We start from the raw sequence: 22238 nt of genomic DNA, 5'->3' as shown, positions 1-22238 counted from the left end.
CCAATCTCTGGTGTCTCTTTAAAAAACACATTTGATTGTAAAAGATATATAATGCACAAGCACAGTACAAGTTTAGTTATACATTTCTTTTATTAATCGTAAGCCATGAGAAGCCACATTTTGTCTCAAATAACTCATTAATATTTTTAATCATTCAATATTTATTTGAAAATCCTGAGCACAATATCAAGTTAAAGAGTATTTGCTTGGTTTTTGGTCATTATCTGGCCAATATGATTGTACTTCAGAGGCACTGTTGCCCATAAACAATAGAGGAATATCACATTCTCACAATAGCTATAATCACTGAACGAGTCACGGAGCAGCATGCAAGAGTGTGTGTACACATACACATTCATACTCATGGTTACAGGAGGATTCTGCTTATAGCCGATATGAGTTCATATTCATTTATATCTTTAAATTGGGCTACTTTTCAGCCCAGAATCTGTTGAGAAGTTAAATCCTTTGCATTCACACTATGAAAAACTCCACTGAATCCCACACTTATAAAGTTTTTAAAACATTTGTAGATCTTTGCAGCTCATAAGTAAGGGATAATGTACAGCGAGCCAGTCATTGTTGTGAAATAAACCTCGACATGACGTTCTTGCATCGCCCTGAAGGGGTTTATTTCACAACTATGACCCGCTAGCTGTAGATTATCCCACTTATTACACGGCTACTTATTTAAGAAATCAATAATTTGACACAAAAACGGTCCTCCAGAGTCCGACATCAGAACTGCGCCCATAGCAACGGTCTGTTATACATAGCAACGGTCTACTATAAAGAAATAACAGACCGTAGAACGCCGTGATTGAACAACCAGAATCAAGTATTCAACAAAGCCGTGTAATAAAAGGAATTATTCACCCCTAAATGAAGTTGTCGCCTGTGTTTTCTTCACTGACATTTCCCTCTGGGCTATGCTTCACCCCACAGCGCTCTCGCTTTCTACTGTAGGGTGCACAATTTACAATAATACACGGTCAGTGAGGAAATCAATTGGCTGCAAAGCACTGTGATTATGCTGCAGAACTTGTTTGGAGAAATTTGACATTTTGTAGTTTTTTGGGAGGCTATAAAAAGTGTCGGTCTTTAAAAATGTACAAAAACATTACTAAGATGAATGAGCATAATTAATAGCAGGTTTTACAGACTTTATGTGCCTGAGAGGAACTTCCATCATACTGGTAGTGGATCAAAGATGTCTTATAGCCAGTATTATAAAACCAGTGTATCTGTGTATTCAATCATTAAGTCTTTGAAGCTTTAAAATGATGGCTCTTCCTTTTACATGAAATATAACACCGACCATCACTGGTGTTTTGAATGTAACACATAGAAGATGCATTTATGGTTATTTATTGTACAAGTGTCACTTCTTGGATGGCCTCCGCTTGAGACTCAGGGACCTCATGGAGCCAAACACTCTCCTCCCCAAGTCCCTCAGCGATCGAGAGCGCTGCAGGGGCATCCGTGGAGGCGGGGATGGGGAGAAGGACGGGGAGGAGAGCGGAGAGAGGGAGTGGCAGCTGCCCTCCATGCTCTGAGATCGAGAGAGGTTAAAGAGGCTGGCGGTGGAGGACAGGCGTTTGTCTTCCTCCCTTGCTCGCAGCAGTCTGACGCCTTCGTCTCTGCTGAGGCCCATGCCGCCTGGCCCCACGTCTAACGAGGAGACCCAGTGCGGCCGCTTTGTGGGCTCCTCGCCGTGGTTACGAGACACCAGCAAGCCTTGGGACTCGCTCCTGAACAAAGCCCTCCTGGAGAGCCTGAGGCTGGTGCTGCGTCTCTCGCCATCTTCCTTGCCCCTCTTCTTTGAGAAGATGGGGGAGTTGTCTGCTTTTGGCCTCTTGTCGTTACTGCTGGATGAAGCCTTCATCTTTCGATGCTCTCTCCTCCAGCTTCCAACGCTGTTCCTCCTCCACCCGTAGCCATACTCCGCTCTGTCCATCTCCTCCCTCTCGGTTTCGGACTCTTTGCCCCAGAGGCGTCCCTCGAAGCCCCTCCAGAGTTTGTTGGAGGTCTTCCTGGGCGTCTGCTCTGCCGATCGCTCCCTCTCCTGCTCCTCAGCCCAAACGGAGCTATAGTCCTCTCTCTTGGCGTAGCTGCTTACTGTGGCCGCCCGGATCAACTTGTGGGAGGCGTGCTTTCCTCTATAAAGCCCCTCACCCTCCTTTCTCTTCCACCCGCTGCCACCCCCACCTCCTCCCGCACTCTGCCGAAGCGATCCACCCCTCGGTTGGATACCGCCGTGCTCTGAAGGAGAGCTCCTCGTATTGGTGCGAGGCAGGGAGCACTGGAAGGGCGCGTCCCGTCGGAAAACAGAGAGCGGGGTGGCACCCAGAGGCGATGCCTGGAGAGGCCGGGGAGGGGAGCGGCCCCTGGTGGTGGGGCGGGAGGCGGGGGAGGAGGCCGTGGAGGAGGGAAGGTCAGACGGGGAAGGGATCTGCTGGTAGTGGGAGTGGGAGGAGTAGTGGGGTGAGGGGATATGGATGGACTGATAAGGGTGTATGGGGCTGCTAGAGTGTGAGAGAGGAGGGGTGAGGCTGCAATGAGACTGTGGAGAATGGGTGACACTGAGAGACAGCTGTACTGGTCTCGGGGGACTCAGGTCGGTCAGTCTCGTATAGTCATGTGACTGATCTGACTGGGCTGTCAGGTGAGTTTTATTGTGACCCCTCACCTCGCCTGCGGTTTCCGATTGGAAGCAGTCAATATCCAGCTCCACACCTTGTTCCATCAGTCCGACCACAACGGCCCTCGAGAGGCCGGAGAGGCGGGAGATCTCCCCCACCATGGGGGAGTCTTCGCTTAGCTTGGGACTGGAGCTGGACTCTTGGATCAAGCTGCTGCGCTGAGACCCAGGAGCCGATCCAGAATTTGTGCCAAACACTGATGGTCCGGTCTCAGGTGGAGCACCGCTGCTCCAGTATGGTCCGGTCTCAGGTGGAGCACCGCTGCTCCAGTATGGTCCGGTCTCAGGTGGAGCACCGCTGCTCCAGTCTAGCGAGCGACAGAAGGCAGACGACCCAAATCCAGGACTGGGTCCAGGCCCTGAGGTGACCTCCAGGGAACTGCGGTGGCTCAGGCTGCTTGGACACGTTGAAATGCGAGGGCGAGCCCTAAGCGCTGGGGCGGGTGTAGCGGAGGAGAGTGACGTAGCAGAGGAGAGTGACGTGGCAGAGGCCGTGGAAACTGAGGCGAAGTCGCTCCTCAAAGCTCCACAGCTGCCATTTTTGGGATTGTCCACCAGACCCCGGCTAGAATTTAAACCAGGAGTCAGGCTCAAGTTGAGGTTGAGATGCAGATTGATGTTCAAGTCCTCTCCGGTTGCTGAAGGAAGGTTACCCAGGTTGATTGAATTCCTTGTGGCTTTTTTCCCAGTGGTGCTGAGGCTGATTCTGGCGTGGTTCCCCAGCAGTGACTTACAGGGAGTGATGCTGCCCCCTGGCAGGGTGGAGGGAGTACTGCGGCTCTCAAAGGCAGAAAGGGACTGAGTGGAACCGTGACTTTTGCCAGGGGTGCAAAGGCCTCTGTGCCTGACTTGACCTGGGGTGGCAGCTGAAGTGAGATCGAAGGTGGAGGCGGTTACCCGACTGTGGTACTTGCGAGCCAGCCGAGAGATGTACTGCTCCAGCTGGGTGAAAGAAGCCAAGGCAGGGAGCTGGTGCAGCTGGAGAGACAGACTTGAATCAGCGTTGGGCTCTTGTGATTCATCTAGTTGTGGTCCTTCAGGGCTCGGAGAGGCTGATTGCTCCTGTGAGGTGAAGATGGGGCTCTGGAGGGCGACGGCATGCAGCGGGCTCGGGTAGGGGTACACCTCTTTGGTCCGACGGGATACCAGGTCTGTGCAGTAGCGAGGGTCCAGCTGGGGGTTTGGATGGGGGGAGGAGGAAGAGAAGGTCGGGTCAAGAGGCGGGAAGAGGGAAGAAATCAGGGAGTCACCGAGTCCTGAGCAGAGGTCAGACAGGAAGCTCAGACCAGTCGCTTCAATGTCACTTTGGACTGTAAGAGACGAGAGAAGAAGAGACGAATTTCAGACAAAACATTTGTTAGTATTTTGGATCATCATTCCTTAAATATTTATGTATTCATCTCATTCCAGTAGGGCTGTCAAAGTTAACACGATGATAACGCAAATTCTTTTTAATGCATTAACGGAATCGTTCATAGAGAGGCTCTACCGGGCTCAGTTTTAAAGCTATAGTGAAGATACTGGCATCATATGAAACTTAAAAAACTAAGGAATCTATTGGCACCAACCACGTTACACTAACGTGTCCCGAAGGAGGTTAAATAACGCTCCAAACTTGCGCTAAATTCTGGCGAGGAAAACGTGGCATGGCCATTTTCAAAGGGGTCCCTTGACCTCTGACCTCAAGATATGTATATACATATCTTACATATATAAACATATATACTACCATGCTGATAAGAGTATTAAATACTGGACAAATCTCCTTTTAAGGTACATTTTGAACAGATAAAATATGTGTGATAAATCACGATTAAATATTTTAATCAATTGACGGCCCTACTTTCCAGACATAAGAGCTCCACTGATGTTTATAGCCAGAGCACTGCTTTGAATGGTCTTCAGTTGACCTTTTGACCCCTGCATATTCTTATTTACGTGACATGGATCATGGATCTATCGTCTGCAGTGCACCAGCCCACCTGAAGCTGGCATCCCTTCTGTTGGTTCAGCATCTTCCTGGCTGCTCTGCAGTGCCGGCTGCTGTTGCGGCACCGCACTCTCCGACCACAGGATGTCAGCGGTGTCAGCGGACAGAGGAACCTGCTCCCACAGCTTCAGGGGTCTGGCTGGTGGCGCCGACACTCCCTGAGCGGCGTCACTGGATACAGAGTAGCAGGAGTCCGAAAGAGAGCTCCCGCTTACTGAATAGAAACCTTGACGAGAGGGAGAAAAATGTCAGTATGTATGTGTCTTATGTGACAATACCAACAGTTGCTTTGATTTAATGATGTAGTCCTGACCTCTCTGGTTGTGATGTAATATACTGCACATTATTTCATTTGTATTATTATAAATTCTCTAAATTAGGGATTGTACTTATTCCTTGGCCTACTCCTATAATTACTATTTTGTGCTATTACTGACTTGTTGGTTTTCTTTTAATTTATTATTTTACTACTTGTTATGTTCAATTTAATTTAAAAACGGTGACCGAAAAAAAATAAAAAAATAATCATAGTACTATTGGATCCACTGTTTGACTAACAGGATGACATGAAGGTATTGCAGTGCAAAAACACAACTGTGAACGATTACAGTAGCTCCAAAAATATCACAAAAATCTTCATTTGAATTTAAGATTTAGAAGAATAAAAAGCTTAAAAACTAAAAATTCTGGTTTTTAGGTTTGAGTTGAATTACTTGCCAAGTTTTCTGTTTTCTCTACAAGTAGAGTAAAGAACATGATAAAAGGAGGTGTGCATGGGTTGCATAGCAGGGAGAGGAATGTCTGAGTTGGGTGTAGAGAGACAGTGACCACAGTTACAATGAGAGCCGATAAGAGTTTGGCAAGAAAAGTTGACAGCGAGAGAGAAACGAATGAGTCAGAGCCAAGACCCAGAGTGCAAGTAAACAAAAGAGAAAAAGAGCCCGGTTAATGTTTAGTGGGACTTCTCTTACACAAGGTGAGCTGTAGAGATATCAGAAGGTGACAAACTGTGTCCAGATCAGCACTGCTGTGACAACACACTGTTGTTGTGTGTTTACCTGAACTAGGTCTGGAGTCAGTGTCCAGATGGACCGTACCACTGGGGTCTGGTGTGGGGGGAGAGAGCAGGTCAGAGGGGGCGTCCCAGGACAGAGTAGACCAGCGTGAGTTAACCCCTCTGCCAGATGAGGAGTGGACCGTCCCGTCCCCTGAATTACTGCCACAGTCCTCCGGGCTGCTCTGACAGGGCAGTACCACGATATCCGAGGGAGACGGAGCCTGAGATAAAACAAAACACGTGATAGGTTAGGCCTGAGCAATACTGACAAAATCAAATATTACAAAATCTCTGACACAATATGTTTAAATACTGTGACTATGATTATATGCACATACAATATATTTGTCTTCAAGTTTCAGTTTTATTGGTCATGTGCAGGTTAACACAGGGTCAACAGTACAATGAAATGTATAGGATAATAATAATAAACACTACAGTTTTAATAGGGCCTTTGCTGGCCCGACGTTGTTGTTGCCCTAATTAAGACAGCCAAGAGGTTTGCAGCGTCGACCATGAGCTGCTGCAACAACCACTATTTCACCAACTTGAAACCCGTTCTGAAGGCGAGAAGAGTCGCTGAAAAGTGTGAAAATACTAAAAGTGTTACAAACAAGTTCTTGTTCATACATGCAGAATACTTCACTTGGAAATCAAAGCTGGGTCTATTTATAAAAACAGATTGCAACCCCAAACTGAATTATTCATGATATTGAAACATATTTATGTAAATTAAATACGTTCCTTTTTCCAACAAACAATATTGAAGAAGCATTGTTTTCACTTCTCACCTCTTATTATTAAATCTCATCTTAAAAATTAAGAGTTGGACCATCAGGGTGTCCTGATGGTCTAACTCAGTCTATAGGGGTCACAAGACAAAAATGTTGGTTACCACTGATTTAATCTTTACAAAATTGTTGTATTTTAGAAGTTTATCATGTGCTTTTTTTTTAATATAAAATCTTGGTCTGAAATATATCTAATAACTATAGCTGTCAGATAAAAGTAGTGGAGTAAAAAGTGCAGCATTTCCCACTTAAGTGTACCGGAGTAAAAGTAGAAAGTAGCATTGTACTGTACTTGAGTAAAGAACAAGTACCTCGAAACTGTATTTACTATTAAAAGTGCAAAAAAGTACATCCATATAATGTTTTGTCATGCTTAAATACAAGGTGCAAATTCGTAGTATCTATACAATCGATAATTTACTTCATAACTTAACTTGCCGAGTACCTATCGATATAGTTGGATCGTAGGAATATAAACCGATACATTGATGTATTAGATGAATCGTTACACCCCTAGTACTTAAGTATAGGGATGCACCGATCCGACTGTTTCAGTTCCAATAGCAACACCTGGGCTTTGGGTATCGACTGATACCGAGTACCGAGCCGATACCAGCGTTTAATCAATAAGCTGTATGCCTCACTGTGTGGAAGTGACTGGGAATTGTTATTTATAATTAAAATAATAAATTGCCCACCAGTAACTTGGTAACATTAACAGGAATTTCAATTCAAGTGTAAACCTTTATAATGCAGCAACAAATGGGTCAAAATTCAAATTCCAGTATATAATGTATGTTGTATATATACATATAGAATTGAATGGAATAAATCGGCCCCATTGTCACCGATACCCGATCCAGCTATTTGAGTCAGTATCGGCCCGATATCCGATACGGTATCATTGCATCCCTACTTCAGTATTGTACTTGAGTAAATGTACTAAGTTACTTTCCACCACTGATAATAAGACCACTACTTTAAACATACAACTCCTTAGCACCGCTAAAACGGTAAACGCTCCGGAAAGCTAAAAGAAACAGGTGAGTTTTAAACATTAATATCAATCGATAATATAGGGAAGTACCTCACAAGATATGACATCAAGCCCGTGGCTTTAGAGACACAGTTACGCCCGTGTGAACACACATGTAGGGTTGCACATCCATGATATCATTTACCAGACATGCTCCGGTGACGTCACACCGCTTACCGGAACAGCCAGGAATGAGACACCCCCACACACCCACCCACACACACACACACACACACACACAGCAAGAACAACAATCGCCCGCTCAAGTAAAGCAAAGTGCCTCCATTTCCGAGATTAGTGAGCGCTTGGTGGAGTAACCCCCCTCCTCAATTATCCTCCAAACCCCCCCATCCCTCCAGGAGCCCCCGCATTAGACTGATGGAGCCCCCAGACAACAGAAACCCTGTGATTGGCACTGATCAATCCTCTTGTTACCGAGGAAACAATACAGGTGGTGACTCACTGCCGGGGTGACAGGAGAGGAGGGGGATTCAGAGGATAATGGGAGAAGACAGATGACGTAACAAAGAGCAGCCGGAGCGGCAGAAGGGAAGGGGGGGATGGAGAAGAGAGTAAGAAAGAAGTGGGAGAAAGAGTTGACCTGTCTTCGACTTATCTCCCCCTCTTCCTGTGTGCGATTAGGAGCTCACTCCTGTCCCCTGCTTTTTATTTCCCTGTGAATCTAAAGTGAGTTGAAGCTGAGTGGGTGACCGAAAAAAAAAGAGAAATAAGCGAGTGAGTCACTGAGTGAGTGAAGGCGGTGGTGAAGGGAGGGTGAGGTGGGGAGCGGTTGCCGGGTGAGAGAGAAGGGCATCTTGAAGGACCCCCACCTCCCCCACACTCCCCTTGACAAACAATCCCCCCCCCCCCCCTCCCACTTCTGTAATATCCTTCGAGCCAGCCGCCCCGTGCTCACCATAGCTACAGCTGCTCGCTCTCTAACTCTCGCTCGCTTCTCCTCCCACACAGAACCACAACAAGCACAACAGGCCCGGCGAAATATTTAACTCATCCTCAGCCTGAACGCACACAACCCAGCCTTGTCGCTCGCATGTATGAACTGAATCCCACTCTTCTCACTGCCATGAAAGAACATGTTTGTCATTCTGCACTAAGTTTTCCCTCCTCTATTCTGTCTATTTATAGAGAATTAACCCTTTAAAAAGTCCCTTGAATGTGTATATATACAGTATACTGTATATAGGGCTGTCAAAGTTAACGCGATAATAACGCAAATTTGTTTTAACGCCACTAATTTCTTACGCAACTTGCTCAGTTTTAAAGGTAGAGTGAAGATACTGGTATCATATGAAACTATAAAACCTAAGGAATCCATTGGTATTGGATTTGCTTGCAAATAAGGCTAAATAACGCTCCAAACTGGCGCTACATTTTGGCGAGGAAAACCTGGTATGGCCATTTTCAAAGGGGTCCCTTGACCTCTGACCTCAAGATATGTGAGTGAAAATAGTTTCTATGGGTACCCACGAGTCTCCCCTTTACAGACATGCCCACTTTATGATAATCACATGCAGTTTGGGGCAAGTCATAGTCAAGTCATCACACTGACGGACAATATTTGTCATTGTTTTGTGTTGTTAATTGATTTCTAATAATAAATATATACATACATTTGCATAAAGCAGCATATTTGCCCACTCCCATGTTGATAAGAGTATTAAATACTTGACAAATCTCCCTTTAAGGTACATTTTGAACAGATAAAAAATGTGCGATTAATCGTGATTAAATATTTTAATCGATTGACAGCCCTAGTATATATATAAATATGTATATATATATCTGCAAAAAATGTCCTCTATATTATCCCCCAACAACATAATGCATTGCACATTACAGGATATAATGTTACACAGTGCATGATCAAATCATAGGAGACTGACAGACATGTGGTCGGGGGTCTGCTCAGAGCTCTGTAACATGATATTCCTTCATGTGAGGCAGCAGCACAGCCCCTCTGGAACAATATGAAGCACATGCACGGGTCGATTGGACCATAATGCAACAGCGATCGCAGCTGCACAAGCAACACACCTCCTCTTAATAAGTGCATTATGTCATTACAGCGAGACAAATGGCAGCGGTTGCCATGTCGAGGCAGAATAATTTGGTGTTTGGTGAGAGAAGTACTCGCTTGTTCTACATGGCACAGTCAGTGTTTATTGTTTCATGCATTATTAATGTGGTATTGAAATTTAAAAGACAGCCCACGCTGTGCATCTTCATCTCCGCCAGCCGAGTGAAGTGAAAACATTCAGGTGAATCTTTCGTTGCACATAGAAGTATCAGCATTACAGGGGCTTTTTTTGGTCCCGAGGCAAGAACCACCAGGAGACAAAAGCTGTCTCACTCCACAAGTCAGGCTAATGGCTCTCCATGTAAGATGATGCTTTCCAATACGAAACCTAATTTCAAGACAGGCTGCCTTCACTAAGAGTGCACACAGCACTGCAGATGGTGAAGAGACTAGGGCTGCTTGCAACTAACTATTATTTTCATTGTCGATTAATCTGTTGATTATTTTCTCGATTAATTGTTTGGAAAATGGTGAAAAATGTTAATCAGTGTTTCCCAAAGTTTAAGATGACGTCCTAAAATATCTTGTTTTGTCCACAACTCAAACATATTCAGTTTACTGATATAGAGGAGTAAAGAAACCAGAAGATATTCACATTTAAGAAGCTGGAATCAGGGAATGTTTTTACTTTTTTTTCTTAAAAAATGACTCAAAACCGATTAATCAATTATCAAAATAGCTGGAGATTATATAAATGGTTGACAATTAATTTATTAATTGTTGCAGCTCTAGTAAAGACACATGGCTGCAACCAACAATTATCTTTATAAATCCATTCATCTGCTGATTATCTCGATTAATTGATTAGTCATTTGGTCTATAAAACAGCAGAAAAACGACTAAGGTAATGTCATCATGTGCTTTGTTTTGTCCCACCATCAGCCCAAAAACCAAAGATATTCAGTTCACTAAACTGTTAAGACAAGAAAAGGCACCTAATTTTCCCATTTGAGAAGCTGAAACCAGAGGATTTTTGCACTTTTTTCTTCAAAAATGAAAAGATTTTGCTGAACAAAACAGTTGCGGATTCATTTTCGATTAATCAACTAATCGCTGCAGTTATATGGGAAGTAAGGGAAGCTCTACAGTATAATCCCTTCTTCCCCTACTCCTGTCCTCGATGTGCTTTCTTCATTTCATTTCAACACTGAGCATTAAACTGCAACAATCAGTGTTTCAACAGCTCGGCCTCGACACCCGTTCTGAAGGCAACAAGAGTTGCTGAAAAGTGTGAAAAGACTTCCAAGTGCTCTTCTAGTTTAAACAATACTTGCAGAATGCATCGTTTGGAAATCAAAGCTGGATCTATTTATAAAAACAGATTGCAACCCCAACACTGAATTATTTATGATATTGAAATTAAATGTGTTTTTGTGTTATTACTTCTTTCAAAAGCCTGCATGCGTCTGAATGCCCGAACACATCACATGTCATTTTAAATTGTATTTTTCCATCACAGATGACACCATACAGCTATAATCCTGACCTGCCAAATATGGATTTACGCAGAGATAACTTCACCTTTTCTCTCTCTAATAGCAGAGAGAGAGAGAGAAAAGGTGAAGCACATTTCAAGAGTTTAATTCCAAAACAACAGAGAAAAAAAAGCTGGTGTTAAAGTAGAGCGCATTATGTTGTGAGTCATCTAATCCTCAGCTTACAAAATAGTTATATTTTTAAAAGCAGAACAACCTGCGCTTGTCAACGTAATGAATTCCAGGTAAAATGAATATGTGTTTGGAGATGAAACCTTTACACTTTTCCTCCTTTATGGTAGTAAATAAACCCTCTCTCCTTTGTTCCCTCTCCAGCTGATGTTTTAACTAGATATGCTCACTCTTTCAACAAGAACAACTATTTGTCTCCATTTATGCAAATGGTTGAGTGTATGTTTGTGTTGGCGGAGGTCGACCCGGGCAGAGGGAAAGAGTGCCAGCCTGCTCTGCTACACTGGCAGCTCCCTTCAGAGGTGAGAATGAGCAATGCTGATCGGCCTCTCCGCGGGATATCTCAACGCCACGGGGGGAAACTACGGAGGAGATGTTGGGAGGTGGGCGGCGAGGAAGGTGCCACATTATGAGCCATGCAGATACCCTCAGAAGGGACGGACATTTCTGTCCATGTACTGATAAAAACAGATTTCATTATCTTCCTCCCTTCAGTGCAGCCTGCAAGTGATTTTTTTGTCAAATAAATACAACATTGTGTAAATAGGTGACCTCAGCTGTGGCCTGGTTTACACAGAACATGTATTAATGTGCTGCAGGCTGCTGACTAATACAGCTCATTAGTATCAGGCACACATATTCACAGTGTAACAACACTGTGTGCAAAGTGACCGGGATGAAGTGTCTGTTACTCTCTCGGAATAACAATAAAATGGTATTAATGCAGCCCAACACCAGCAGACCCTGAACACGACACGACGCTGTCGTGTCACTGCTGGTTTGTGAAGTGATGTCAAGATAATCCACGACACGCACCGCACAGCACTCTCTGCACAATGCAGTGTATCAGGTCAATAGAAAACAGTAATTCAATTATTTTTTGAGGATGTTTTAGTCTTAAAGAGGAATTTGTGGTGCAGGAATGAGTTCGCATTTTAGCACTTCCGGTTTCCTCGTCTCGAAGTCGATGTTTTTTTTTAATGGGTTTTTAGTTAGATGCCTGAAATAACATCTGGGGTTAACACAAGCTGAAGAGATTTTAACGTTTTGTTCTATGATATAAAATACATCAATAAATACCCCACTTGTGAATTCTATTTCACTGCTGGAAAGAGAATCATAAAAAAGCTGTCGATGAGGTGGAAAGGTGCAATTATTGTTGTGCACTTTGATTTTAAAAAAAAATGGGGAGGAAAAATTCCATCACAGTTTCCCGGTGCCCAACGCGACATCTTCAGATTGCTCGTCCTATCCAACCAACAGTCCAAAAAGTATTCAATTTACTATCAAAAAGGGACAAAGAAAATAGAGGCCGGGGAGAAAAATCGATACAGCATAGTATCGCGATATTTTGCGTGGAAATATACAATCCAGCTGCTATTCTGTCTTTCAGAGGTTGTAGCAGGCTCAGTCTTAAAGCTAGGGTGAAGATACTGGCATTTTATGAAACTACAAAAACTAAGGAACTGATTTGTACTAACCATGTCATGTTAGCTTGTCGGGAAGATCGCTAAATAACGCTCCAAATGTTACGCTAAAGTTTGTCTTGAAAAACTGGCATGGCCATTATGAAAGGGGTCACCTTGACCTCTGACCTCAAGATATGTGAATGAAAACTCTGAGATGAACAGAGTGAAGACTGAATCTTATTAGATAAAACAGACGTTGACAAACTGCATAATTTGCAGTTGAAAAAAAAGGTAATATATAGAGTATATCCCAATAAATGTTATCAGGACTTAAGTATTGTGATATTATCGTATCGTATCGTGGGGCCTCTGATAATTCCCACAAACCTTTCTCACAGCAGACATTTTGACTTGTCATAGTATGATAAGCCCCGGTATAATAACACTAACCATGGCGCTGTTGTATTCAAGTGTGCCAGTGAGCCAGCATGTATAATACCAGGACCCTCAAACTGAAGCTATTGTTCATTTTATCATTTACAACTGTATCTGGCAAAAATGTCTTGAAAAGGTTTATTACATATCCAAAGTTGGTATTTTATGGCCCATATAGTCTGCATTTTCACATCAAAACTACATAAAATCGCACTAATATCGCAATACTCAGCATATCACAAAATGTTTAAAATCGCAATAAGATCGTATCGCGACTTAAGTATCGTGATAATGTCGTATCATGGGGCCTCTGGTGATTTCCACCCCTGAAAGGAAAGCAGCGAATCTTAATATTTAAGAACGATTAATTCCTTTTCAAATATAGTAGCTGTCAGTCCTCTTATTGACCAATTCTTCAGCTCTAGATTCAGTATTTTCTTGCCAAATCCCATTTTAAATAATTTATTACGACCAGAAATGCTGCTGGGAGCACTCACAGTCAACTCTATCCTCTCATCTCCAACAGATTTTTACATCTCGATGACTTCACGGGTTCAAATTGTTCACAAACAACGAAGCAGACCAACCTATACAGGATCAGTATATATCCAGACATCCATGGGACCTGCTCACATCCTGACTGTCCTCCTGTATTACATGTCAACCCACATTCCCCTCATTCTCAACACACAAAAAGACCTGCGTATGCATTTCAGGACAACGTTGGGATAATGGGTTACTTTATATGTGGGTGTGTGTTTAGAAGATCACAAACCTTTCCACTGTCTGGATGCATTCAGGATTTCACCATAAAAATTGCACTTCTGGCTGGAGACAAGATGGACAGTGATGGAGTCTACCTTCAAATTGTGATTTGAATGGTGCCGAAGTGACCTTTTCAGCATGATGAGCTTAGAGCCAAAAACTGCAGCAGCAGTCTGGTCAGCCTTTCAGCCGACCTTTTTAAGGTGAATTTCGGGACACTTGAGCACAGTACACAAGCCGAGGATTGATCACCTTGCAGCTGGCCGGCCTTTGTGGAGGGTGTATAGTGTTAAAAGGCCGAAACATCTGATGATACAAGGGTACGTAACTGATGATGCGTCCTGTGCCCAATTGTCCTGAAATGTCACAACCCAGGCAACCATCCAACAAACTCTGAGAACCCCCACCGGTCAATTGTCAACCACTCCAAACAACAAGGTGAATTTCGTGGAAGTGCTCACCACCTATTGGCACAAGGGACAGATTTTAACACCACGTCCTGTGTTTTTTTTTTTATTCTGCTGGCTCCTGTGTTAATACCTGCACCTGATTTTAGCGCCTGTATCCCACCACATCCTCCTCTCTATAACCTTGAGGCAGGGCACAGAGCCAGGCAGACAGAGGAGCTGGCTCTGGCACCCTGGCACCCTGTACACCCTGACCTCAATGACATTTGCTCCATGTGACGGTCACACACACTACTGCTGCTGTGGAAAATGACCATCAGGGCTGCATGCTTGGATGGTCCCTGGTGGCACCATCAGAATCAGAATCGTGTTTATTACCAGGTGTAAGAGGTATACACTATAGGAATTTGCTTTGGTTTTGTTGGTGCAAGTTAAACAGTATATTAACAAAAGAATAGATAAAAACGTTAGAATAAAATAAGAATTAAAAAAAAAAATCTATCAACATCCAATATACTAAATAAGCTATAAACAAAAATAAACATGCTATAAACAGATAGTGCACTCACTCAGTCAGCCCTGGGCACAGCCATGCACCATGAAATCTGTCTACTGGAGCCTGCAGAGGGACTGGGTTTGTTGGCAGATCACCATCATCCCCACCAGACCATGCATGCATATTTAATAATCTCATCATGTAGAGCCTTGTGACAGACGCACTGACTGACCTGTTGCCTGCGGGATGTCGCAGAGCCATGCTCGGTTGCACTCCCTTCCTCCTCCAGCGCGGTGTCCACCATCTCCAGGTGTTTGCACCTGAGCAGCTCCAGCTCCAGCACGCCGGCCAGCGTCGCTCTGAGCCGCTCTCCGATGCGGACGCGCTCCGAGCCGGACCAGAGCGAGTTCGCGCAGCTGCTGCGGCGGCCGGACATCATCCTCCTGCAGGCGGATCCAGCGACCACTGACCACCGCTTAGATGTAATGGATGGGAGGAGTGAGTGGGCTTAAGGTGCAGCTCCAGGTAGACAGTTCAGCAACATAGCAGCAGCTTGAATTAAAATATAATCACCATCTATCTGTTAACCATGCAGACCTTTCAGCTCCATGCAGCACAAGACCTGAATTAATGAATCCAGAGAGCTGAACATCAACCAGCCATGTCTTCATTTCCTGTTGTTCCTGTTTCTGTATGTCACTTATAATAAGCTCCCTGGTCCAGTGGAGTCACCATGGCACGCTGCGTCCCCAGTGAGACAATGCAACAGACAGACGGAGGCTGATAACGTTACATGTGGGAGCAGCGAGGAAGAGGAGGAGGAGGAGGAGGATGAGGAGGATGAGGAGGAGCTGCTGCACCAGAGCTGATCACCCATTGGACGAGCAAGTTTTTCGAATAGACGCATGGAAAGATCCTCCCCAGAGAGTCCAACTTCACTGGACAGGATGTTCATTCCTACAGAGTTCCCATGATGGAGTTAGGGAGGTGACTAAGTAGTACCACTTTAAATACTTGACAAATGAACTCATTTTAAAGCTGAAGTAGGCAGAATGTTTTTGGCATCATTGGGTAAAAATTCCATAATAACCTTTCAGCATATTGTAATTCAAGTGTTCTGAGGGAAAACTAGACTTCTGCACCTCATGGCTCTGTTTTCAGGCTTTAGAAAATCTACTTTGACTTTGACCAATCACAGGTCATTTCAGAGAGAGCGTTGCTATTGGCTGTGTTCCGGCTGGTGGGAGGTGCTTGGCATTTCCTCAACTGATCTCAACATGGCTGCCGGGTCACAAACGTTCTCATTTTACAGCTAAGCTGAAAACATTATTGGTGAGAAATAGGCATTACAGTAACAGAATATTGATTCATATTTGATCAGCGCTGCCTAGTTTGACCGTTTGATCGAAGTTCGTGAGTGATTGACAGCTGCTAAGAGACGGCTGACTCCAGATCAGCTCTGACTGGTTGTTTTTCTCCGGTCTGTGAAACATGACATGATTTTTTTCAGATTACATGTCTCATGCACTACTGTCAGGATATAGTGACCATTATATAAAAATAACTTTTTTTAATTATATTTGCTCCAATTTAGGGATGTCACGAGAACCGATACTTCGGTACCAACTCGGTACCAAAATTCTAAAAATGTGACGTACTCGTTTTCTTCGGTACCGAACGATGCCTGTAATGGTCATTTGGTACCGGAGCGGAAATATTAGAGATGCGATTATTCCGGATCTAATGGGGTCAGTATACGCTTACAAGTGTTCTCATCTGCTGTGAAATGAAGGAAGAAGAAGAACGCCGTAACAGCACGGAAAAAAACAACACAAGACGTGAAAGAGGCAGCTGTTGCAGCGCCACCTCCGTCTCAACTTGTCGAGAAAACAAATAGCAAGAGTCGGGTATGGAAGTACTTTGCGTTCGAGGTAGATTTACAAAGAGAAATAATAGATGTGCAAAAAACAGTATGCGGTGCAGTAACGGTGCCGTCGTACTTTTCTTTCCAAAAGAGGAATTATTCCAATTTAGCAAAGCACTTCAAAGACAGACATCCAGACAATCTTGTTTGTTTTAAATACTTTTAGGCTACATGCCACTGTTCTGTTTTGCAATGTTAATAGACGTTTCTTTTTATTTATTACTTAAAGGCTACATGCCTCTGTTTTTTGTAATTCAAATGTTTGAATAAAGGAGTGCATTTTGAATTACATGGGATTTATTGTTTTTGGGTTGTTTTTTTTACCGTGGTATCGAATTGGTATCGAGAATCGTGTAAATTCACTGGTTTGGTATCGACTACTAAATTTCTGGTACCGTGACATCCCTACTCCAATTCTACCCACTGCTGCTTTAAGTATGAATGTAAGTATGTATGTGGTCTACTCTTTGCTTTATAGGGATTTCTGTTATTTGGTGGCACACAAAATTGATCCTAATTGCATTTACATTCTTTTAAAGTCTTACCATTTATGAATATTGAAATCTACAAGTCCACAAGTAAAAAACAAAAAGCATACATCAGTCTTCGATTTGAAAAAAACAAACAGCCAATCATGTATCTGTATTGTGTATGTGTGACAGGTGCAGTGCACTTTGCTCTAGTGCCACATTTCAACCAGCAGAGGGTAATCTTCATCCACAGCAGAGCATCCGTCCTTTCTATACAGGCTGCTGGCTCAGGATGTTTACATAGAAACTATATGTACATTCAGTTTATTTACAGTGGAGAGAACAAAGTATTAAAAACACAGCAGTATAATGCAGTACAATTCAACAGCAGCACAAACTTCAGCATCCAAAGTGATCAAACATCGAATCAACATCTCTCTAAAACAGTTTCATCAAAAGCTGAACTTTATATCTTTCCTGGATTTATTGCAGAGATGTTGTATCAGACTGCTTTAATTTTATGTAATTTATTAACAGGCAACTGGGTGTATATAGTGTAACTCTAGTTCTTACTGCATTATATCCTTAAACAGACAGCAGAAACTGCCTTACTACATGTAGCTTGCCTCATACTGAAATCCAATCTTTTTAATACTATTAAAACAACGATTATATGTAAGGTAGGAAAAAAAACAGATTTAAACAGATTTTAGCTCGAGTCAACAAAACAATCTCAACTCAAGGTCCATTTAGTAGCTGTTCTGAAGCTTTCAACCATATCGCATGATCTTCATCAGCACCAGAGGATGAAGAAGTACTCACATCTTTTACTTTAAACTGAAGTAGGCGAGATTGGAGCAAATATGATTTTAAAAAGTTATTTTTATAAAACGGTTGCTATATCCTGACAGTAGGTCATGAAACAGGTAACCTGAAAAAAATCATGTAGCTCTGTGTCCTCCGGTGTCCTCCGGTGTTTCTAACGACATCTGCAAGATTTCACAGACCGGAGGAAAACAAGCAGTAAGAGCTGATCTGAGGTCTGCTGTCTATGAGAGCGGCTGTCAATCACTCACTATTTTTCAACGTGGACCCTTCTTGTTCTTCTTCTTCATTGGAGTTTTATGGCGGTTGGCAAACAACTTTATGGTACATTATTACCACCTACTGGTACGGAGTATGTATTCTAACTATTCACTAGTTTTACTACTAAAGAAAATGAAAATAAATAAATAAATACAAAATAAATAAATATATAAATAAATAAAACAAAGTCATAATCTTGCTATCAAATCCCTTCCCCTGAGATATTGAAACAAAAATACACCTCTCCCCAGAACTTCTTTGAAAGAGATCACATAGGCTAGATAGCCTTCATTACCAGTTCTCTTCTCTCAGCATCATATTTCGGACAGTAAAGCATCACATGTCGTAGTTTCTTCCTGATTACAAAATCCACACCTTCCTGTATTATGTTTTCCTATTTTAAACAATGCATTGTTTAATCCAGTATTTGGGCGAGACTCTTCCCATAATGTGAGACACTTATAATAACAATCAGAGCCTGTCATGGCAAAAACAAGCACTTTTAGTGGACGTAAATGACGATGTCAGCTTGCCCTGATTAAATTGCAGCCTGCAAAATACCGAAGTTACCCTTAAGTGCTCAGGGAAAAAATGCAGCCTAGTAAATGCGTCAATAGGGAGTCAGTGAATAATAGTAGATCAGAAAAACAAGAAACTGCATCCAAGAGAGATGTAAAGATATTCATCTCATTTGGAGATTCTGCACCTGTGAGAGGCGCAGGATTGAAACCTCCACGTCATCACTCCAATCAGCATTACTATTAATCAGATCATTCTCAGACATTGCTGAAACAATAGTATAACGACTGTAATGTGGCCGGCATGGCTACCGGACAGCGAGGTCAAAAGGTCAGAGTCGAATTCAGAGCAATCACGTCTCATGATAAAGGTGGCACCGGGTTTGTCTGGAGTCCCTGTTTGTCTAAATCATGTGGTGTTTATGCTCCTCACATGGTTGCCTGCCCTCATTACGCTCCTGTCTTCATGTTCGTACCCCTCTGTGTGAATGTGTACGTGACAGCAGCATCCAAATATCAACAGTAGATGTGAGAAATGCCCGGCGAGATAACCAGTATGTGTGAATGTGCATCCACACCAGGACATGGAGTGTGTCTCTGTTTGTGTCCCATTTCGACTCCTCCCTGCTCCGTCTCCTATAAAACACCGGCGGTCAGAGAAGCTCAGTGGGGTTTGCTGAACTTCCACCCAAGGGGACTTCACTGTCAGCCTGGGCAAGACCGCCGCCGCGACGCCTCCATCACCCCCACTGGTCTCAGCAAGCCGCCCTAAGCAACAAACAAATCATGGCTCCTTTTGAGAAATCCATGGAGATGATGCCCTTTAAGCAGAGGAGATGCCTCGGTATGTCACATTTTTGTATTGAAGCATTGACCTCACAGTGTGTGGATGCTGTTGTTAAAAGTATGAACTGTACTTCTTTTTTAGAAACAAGAAAAGATGAAGTGTGCAGCATTCGGACGAAATTCCCCAACAAATTGCCTGTAAGTTGGTTTTTCCATACAAACATATTGCATTTAATTACACCTTATACTGCGTGTGATGAGACCACCAGCTGACCCCAGATGTGTTTTTGTGTTCAGGTGATAGTTGAACGTTACATCCGTGAAAAGACTCTCCCTCTGTTAGACAAAACAAAGTTCCTGGTTCCCTTCGAGCTCACCTTGGGTCAGTTCCTGTGCCTGCTCAGGTAAATGATTTGTGACACTGTGTGCTTGTAGAATCAACAGATTTTCTCTCTTCTCAACCAACTTATTTTTGAGTTTTCTAGCCTTTTTCTCAATCCAACCCTCCACTCTCTCCCACAAGCTGTCAGATTCACCATTGTTCTCTGCCTCCCTCAAACTCTCTCCTCCTTTGTCCTAAAATCATGTTGTTTTCCATCCATCATCTACCTCTCCAACTGTCTCTTTTCTTCCAGGAATAAGATTGCCTTGGACTCCACCCAGGCTCTGTTCCTCCTGGTGGCAGAGAAAAGCATGTCCTGCATGTCCTCCAGCATGGGGGAGGTTTATTCCAGCCACAGCGACACTGACGGCTTCCTCTACATCACCTACGCCTCGCAGGATATGTTCGGAGCGCCTTGACCAGCAGCCAGACCGCACTGCTGAGCCTGAAGCACATAAAATGAACTGAACACAATCAAACTGGGGAAAAAGAGCCAAGCAGTTTTTTTAGCCCCAAACTGCATATCAGCCTACCTCATGAAACTTTCTGGACTTTCAAATCACTCTTTCTTCATGCTCGGTCACCTCAGCTCGCACTTGGGTGGACAAGACTCACCCTGATGATGCCTTGTTTTAGACAAATTGATTGTTTGAGTCAATACAGATGTGTGATCATTCTCTGTTGCTCCAAAGTCTTAAAGAAGTTGTGATGTTTTTTGCCTGTTTTATGGTCAAACATGTCCATATTTGCCCTTCGGTTACCTCAGAAACATTGAGCTTCAATGCAAACAAACCTGCTGTCACATTGCTGTAATACCAGTTCAACATAAAAACCACCACCATCTTTTCCACTCTACAGAAACAGGGTCAAAGTCTTGCTGGTAATCAGACTGCCTTTTAGCACTTATCTCCCTCTTCCTCCTCTCCTTTCTTCGAATGCTCGTCATCCCTCAAGAATGTGAAACTGTGCTCCGGCACTCATTGAAAACATGGATGTAAACTGATGGCTGCTCTGATTTGTCAGTATACCAACAAATAAATCCTTTTAAAGTATTGACTTTGTGTGATATTTATCTATAGTTTATAAGAGATATTGTTGCTTCTTGAAATAGATATAGTCCCTTCAAAGTGTCAACTTTTCAGGTGACAACTGTATTTTTAGCTGTTTGAACTCTAGATGTTTTTAGGTCACTGAATGGAGCTTGAATGGGTTTCGGATTTTGTCAAACCACAGAGAAACTGTTTGCTTTTTGAGTCTTCCACCAGCATTACAATAAGCCCTCATGTTTGGTATGGTCATAGCAAAAAGGGTTATTCTGAGAGAAATGGAAATCAGTTTCCCCTCCTAGCTTTAAAGGGACTGTTTGTAAGAATCAGAAATTGGTTGTAACAGCGACACCTGTGGCCGTTAAGTCAATGAAAGTCAGTGTCCTGTTGCTCGCACTCGCCCGTGTGCACACGCTACGTGAATGTGAGCGAGCATCCGTCAAAACAGTGAGGCGACACACATCAGTTAAAACCACAATATCACTCTGTATTTCACCTGCTTGACAGAAATGTTAGCTGACCAAACGAAGGTCTCTCCATGAATCAATGCTGATCCTAGTGTTGGCTTTTCCTGCTTCAGCCTCCCGACCACGACCGAGGAAACAGGGGAGACACCGGCACCCGGTCGGCGACGATAACGTTTCTCGCTGCGGATCCCCGTCACTTCACAAGACACGGGAAACCTCTGTTGGTCTGGAGGAGCTGCAGCATTTATTTCTGCACAAACGTCGACTGTACATTCACTAGATATTCTCAGAGCTAAACTAACTCTTCTGCAGTGTGTAGTGTGTGCGCATGCATGTGAGTTGGAGCGAGCTGTGAGTGAAGGCAGAGGAGCAGAGGAGCAGAGTACAGCAGAGACTCCGGTCGTGGAGACCAAAGCTACGGTCTCCCCCGCGTACTCCGACCGCGTCCAACACTGTTTTGCAAGATGGGCTTCACTAGATAGAACTTTGCGGTTTTGGTGCTTCCATGTAGTTTGTGTTGGAGTCTGAGTCTGAACAGTGTAGCTAGACGCGAGCGCGCATGAGACACCGACCTGGATTGATTTATACGTGTAAGAAGTTACAAACAGTCCCTTTAAAAAAATGGCGAAATGACATGGTTTCTTGTCTACACCTTAAAGAAATTCGGCACACTTTTTCCAATGCCCATCCAAAGTTTCTCAAGATCT

At 43.5% G+C, this 22238-nt stretch overlaps 2 protein-coding genes across 3 annotated transcripts; one reads left to right on the top strand and one right to left on the bottom strand.

Annotated features, from left to right (window-relative positions):
• Positions 1-71: 71 nt before the first annotated feature.
• On the bottom strand, positions 72-15727 carry LOC141775365 (uncharacterized). 2 transcript variants are annotated; one of them, XM_074648666.1, is made up of 5 exons: positions 15085-15727; positions 5750-5969; positions 4684-4917; positions 2989-4011; positions 72-2952 (listed from the first exon to the last, which is right to left on the bottom strand). In XM_074648666.1, exons 1-5 carry the CDS (start codon positions 15289-15291, stop codon positions 1382-1384), a joined length of 3255 nt encoding a protein of 1084 aa, XP_074504767.1. In that variant the 5' UTR covers positions 15292-15727; the 3' UTR covers positions 72-1381. The 2 variants fall into 2 exon arrangements, with proteins under 2 accessions (XP_074504767.1, XP_074504766.1); XM_074648665.1 differs by having other exon boundaries at positions 72-4011; positions 15085-15723.
• Positions 15728-18615: 2888 nt separating this feature from the next.
• map1lc3cl (microtubule-associated protein 1 light chain 3 gamma, like) lies at positions 18616-21034 on the top strand. The gene is made up of 4 exons (XM_074647637.1): positions 18616-19694; positions 19779-19834; positions 19934-20040; positions 20272-21034. Exons 1-4 carry the CDS (start codon positions 19637-19639, stop codon positions 20435-20437), a joined length of 387 nt encoding a protein of 128 aa, XP_074503738.1. The 5' UTR covers positions 18616-19636; the 3' UTR covers positions 20438-21034.
• The last annotated feature ends 1204 nt before the right edge of the window (positions 21035-22238 follow it).

The sequence above is a fragment of the Sebastes fasciatus genome, chromosome 10 (assembly GCF_043250625.1).
Source record: "Sebastes fasciatus isolate fSebFas1 chromosome 10, fSebFas1.pri, whole genome shotgun sequence".
Lineage (NCBI taxonomy): Eukaryota > Metazoa > Chordata > Actinopteri > Perciformes > Sebastidae > Sebastes > Sebastes fasciatus.
This window is presented reverse-complemented; position numbering and strand designations above follow the sequence as displayed.

Excerpts from the sequence above, each read along its gene's own strand:
- LOC141775365 (XM_074648665.1), bottom strand. The coding sequence starts at position 15,291 with ATGATGTCCGGCCGCCGCAGCAGCTGCGCGAACTCGCTCTGGTCCGGC. Across the intron at positions 5,970-15,084 it reads CGACATCCCGCAGGCAACAG|GCTCCGTCTCCCTCGGATAT; the intron begins GTCAGTCAGTGC and ends GTTTTATCTCAG. Across the intron at positions 4,918-5,749 it reads TGACTCCAGACCTAGTTCAG|GTTTCTATTCAGTAAGCGGG; the intron begins GTAAACACACAA and ends CCTCTCGTCAAG.
- map1lc3cl (XM_074647637.1), top strand. The coding sequence starts at position 19,637 with ATGGCTCCTTTTGAGAAATCCATGGAGATGATGCCCTTTAAGCAGAGG. Across the intron at positions 19,695-19,778 it reads TAAGCAGAGGAGATGCCTCG|AAACAAGAAAAGATGAAGTG; the intron begins GTATGTCACATT and ends CTTCTTTTTTAG. Across the intron at positions 19,835-19,933 it reads AATTCCCCAACAAATTGCCT|GTGATAGTTGAACGTTACAT; the intron begins GTAAGTTGGTTT and ends TTTTGTGTTCAG.